The sequence below is a fragment of the Hipposideros armiger genome, unplaced genomic scaffold, assembly GCF_001890085.2.
Source record: "Hipposideros armiger isolate ML-2016 unplaced genomic scaffold, ASM189008v1 scaffold_655, whole genome shotgun sequence".
Taxonomy (NCBI): Eukaryota; Metazoa; Chordata; class Mammalia; order Chiroptera; family Hipposideridae; genus Hipposideros; species Hipposideros armiger.
The window spans coordinates 317052-319889 of NW_017732005.1; the positions used below are offsets into that span (position 1 = coordinate 317052).

At 40.5% G+C, this 2838-nt stretch overlaps 1 protein-coding gene across 1 annotated transcript in view; it reads left to right on the forward strand.

Moving 5' to 3' along the window:
- NRCAM (neuronal cell adhesion molecule) overlaps positions 1-2838 on the forward strand; it is an 82448-nt gene that overhangs the window by 43623 nt on the left and 35987 nt on the right. The window contains exons 17-18 of the mRNA XM_019626048.1: positions 2410-2607; positions 2703-2773. Of these exons, the coding sequence (XP_019481593.1) occupies positions 2410-2607; positions 2703-2773 (269 nt within the window). The remainder of the gene's footprint in view (positions 1-2409; positions 2608-2702; positions 2774-2838) is intronic.

Below are 2838 nucleotides of genomic sequence, written 5' to 3' on the forward strand. Positions count from 1 at the left end.
GAACGGCAACAAAGTCCCGACACACAGGTTCAGGTAGAGTGAGTAACACAGCTTTATTTGGGAACCATGTCCCTCCAGAGGCCAATGCTCTGGTCAGCACAGAGGGTTATACAGAATGGAATAGAATTTAATAGCGAACCAAGCCCCAGAGTGAATCGAAATGGAGAAGGTCCCTGGTCTGGGAGAGACGACGGGGCCCATAACAGGTCTGAGGCAAGCTGGTCTTGCAAGGAAGACCTTCAGAGAGCCCCGGAGTATCGCTGCCTGCACCTCGCAGAGGGTCTTAGCCAGAGCGCCCAGTCAGACTGCTCACGGCATTGCTCTTGAGCTCTGCTTTTATCCTGTTTTCCTTGGACTTGTTCATTTTTTAGGTGATAACCAGAGTTGTTTGGGTGAACGTGTTTACTACTCGATTTTGTTATGCTCAGTTTATGCACATAAACATGTTTACTTTTATGTATATGCTCTACACATAAACATGTTTACTTTCAATTCACTCTTATCAGTCTCACACCTACTAGTAAACAACTTGTTTTACAAGCCTCAATCCTATAACATCCTTGTTTATCATATATTCTATATATTCTATACACATGTTTTGCATGAAATTCAAAGTAACATTGACACTTCTACCACGTTTCCCATCTCTCCCTAGTTCCAATGGTGGCTCCTGGGAACGTGCATGTGAACGTGCTGAACGGCACCTTAGCAGAGGTGCACTGGGACCCGGTACCTCTGAAAAGTATCCGAGGACATCTACAAGGCTATCGGGCAAGTGAAGGGAGACCTTTCCTGTTCTTTCCTTAGAGACAGGCTGCCAGTGAAGGCCAGATGCACTTCTCTTGGTTGGAGGAGACCTTGGGAGTTCCTCTGGTTCACTGCCTCATGCAGGCCACACCTAAGCAACCCCAGCTAGAGCTGAATCAAAATCTCACTGCATCCAAAGTGAGAAAAAAAATATTTTATCTCCATTTTCCCACACATAATCTACCATTTTGCCAAATAAACAATTAACAAAATGGGGAAAACTAATGTTTAAAAAGGAAAATTCACCTTTAAAGCCACATGTGTTGAATACACAAATTATCCTGAAAAAAAAAATGCATACTTTTTAATAATTCAGATTATACTTTAAGATCATACAGTCCCAACTGGGTCATTCTTCTGAACATTAATCATCTTTGTTCTTGGCNTAGAGTTGTGGAGTAGGCAATTCACTACGCAAGTCTGCGGTCAGGGGAGAGGGAGCGGCCGCAGATACAAATGTGAACATCATCAGTTTATGAGTCTGGAGATTATACCTGCAAATTAAGGTAAATGGAAAGGACAACACTAAGTACTTAGCTTCGGAGCACTGCAACACAATGTTTCTAGTTTATCTTTGTATCTACAATTCATAATATGGTACATGGCACATAATAGGCAATTAGTGAATATCTAAATACCTATTTTTTACAAGGGTAAAACATGTACATATCACAAAATTTTAGTAGATGCAAGAGGCTATGCACTGAAAGGTGAGTCTTCGTCCCACCCGATTCCCAGTCCCTCCAGTGATACCAGTGGTATCAGTGTGTATCCTCTGAGAGATGATACATGTACATTCAAGCATATGTGTATGTATTTATGTTATAATAAATCTTTTTACTTTTGTACAAGCGTACTATCCAGCACACGCTCTTCTATACCCTACTTGGTTTGACTTCATGATATATTTTAGAAATCATTCCATTTCAGTGCATATGAAGTAGCTCCATTTATTTTTACAGCAGCAGAGTATTCCATTGTGTGGGTATACCATAATTTTTTAATCAGTGTCCTTCCGAGTGATGAAAATTTAGGTTTGCAATTAGGTTGTTTCAACCGCCAACAATGCTACAATGTAGATTCTTTTTCATGTGTTTTTGAGCATATGTGGGAGCACATTTATTCAACATAAATTGCTAGAAGTACAATTTCTCAGTCAAAGGGTATCTGAGTGAAATACTGTTAGGTGTTCTAAATTGTCCTCTATAGAAGTTGTGTCAATGTACGCTTCCTACAAACCAAGTGTGAGAATGCTTGTTTCCTACAAAATGGGATCTCACTGAATTTAATTTAACTTCTATTGTGAACCAAAAAGAATGACCGTCTTTTCATATATTTAAACTTTCCTTAGGGATACGTGGACCCCTTCTAAACAGTTTTAAGTAGTTAAATTTAAACTCAGCATGCTAGAGAAATATTATTGGTATGCTTAAGTATCGAGAATGATGGTAGAACTCTGAATCAAAAGATTCTAATGAAATATTTTTTGAAAGTGAAATAATTCATGTTTGGCTACTCTTGTTAGATTGTCTTATTAGTACCTATCCTTGGGTGACTGAATTCACTGTCTTGCATTTGGTGTGTGTGTGTGTGTGTTGCCAGAATTCATCATTGAGTATGAAGATGCAATGCATGAGGCAGGGCTGTGGCACCACCAAACTGAGGTTCCTGGGACCCAGACCACAGCCCAGCTGCAGCTGTCGCCTTATGTGAGCTACTCCTTCCGAGTGAGGGCAGAGAACAAGGTCGGGAAGAGCTTGCCCAGCCAGCCATCTGAACAGTATTTGACTAAAGCTGCAGGTAAAGCGGGACTTTGGTGATATGAAAGAAAATAGAAAAGTTTTCCACTGTTTGAGGAAAGCCAAAGCTTACACATGTGACTGCTTAACTTTTAGAACCGGATAAAAACCCCACGACTGTGGAAGGACTGGGATCGGAGCCGGATAATTTGGTGATTACGTGGAAGGTGAGCTATGGATGAAGCCTTCAACTTTCCTCAGGACATTTTAGAGTAAAAAACTGTTTTAAAAT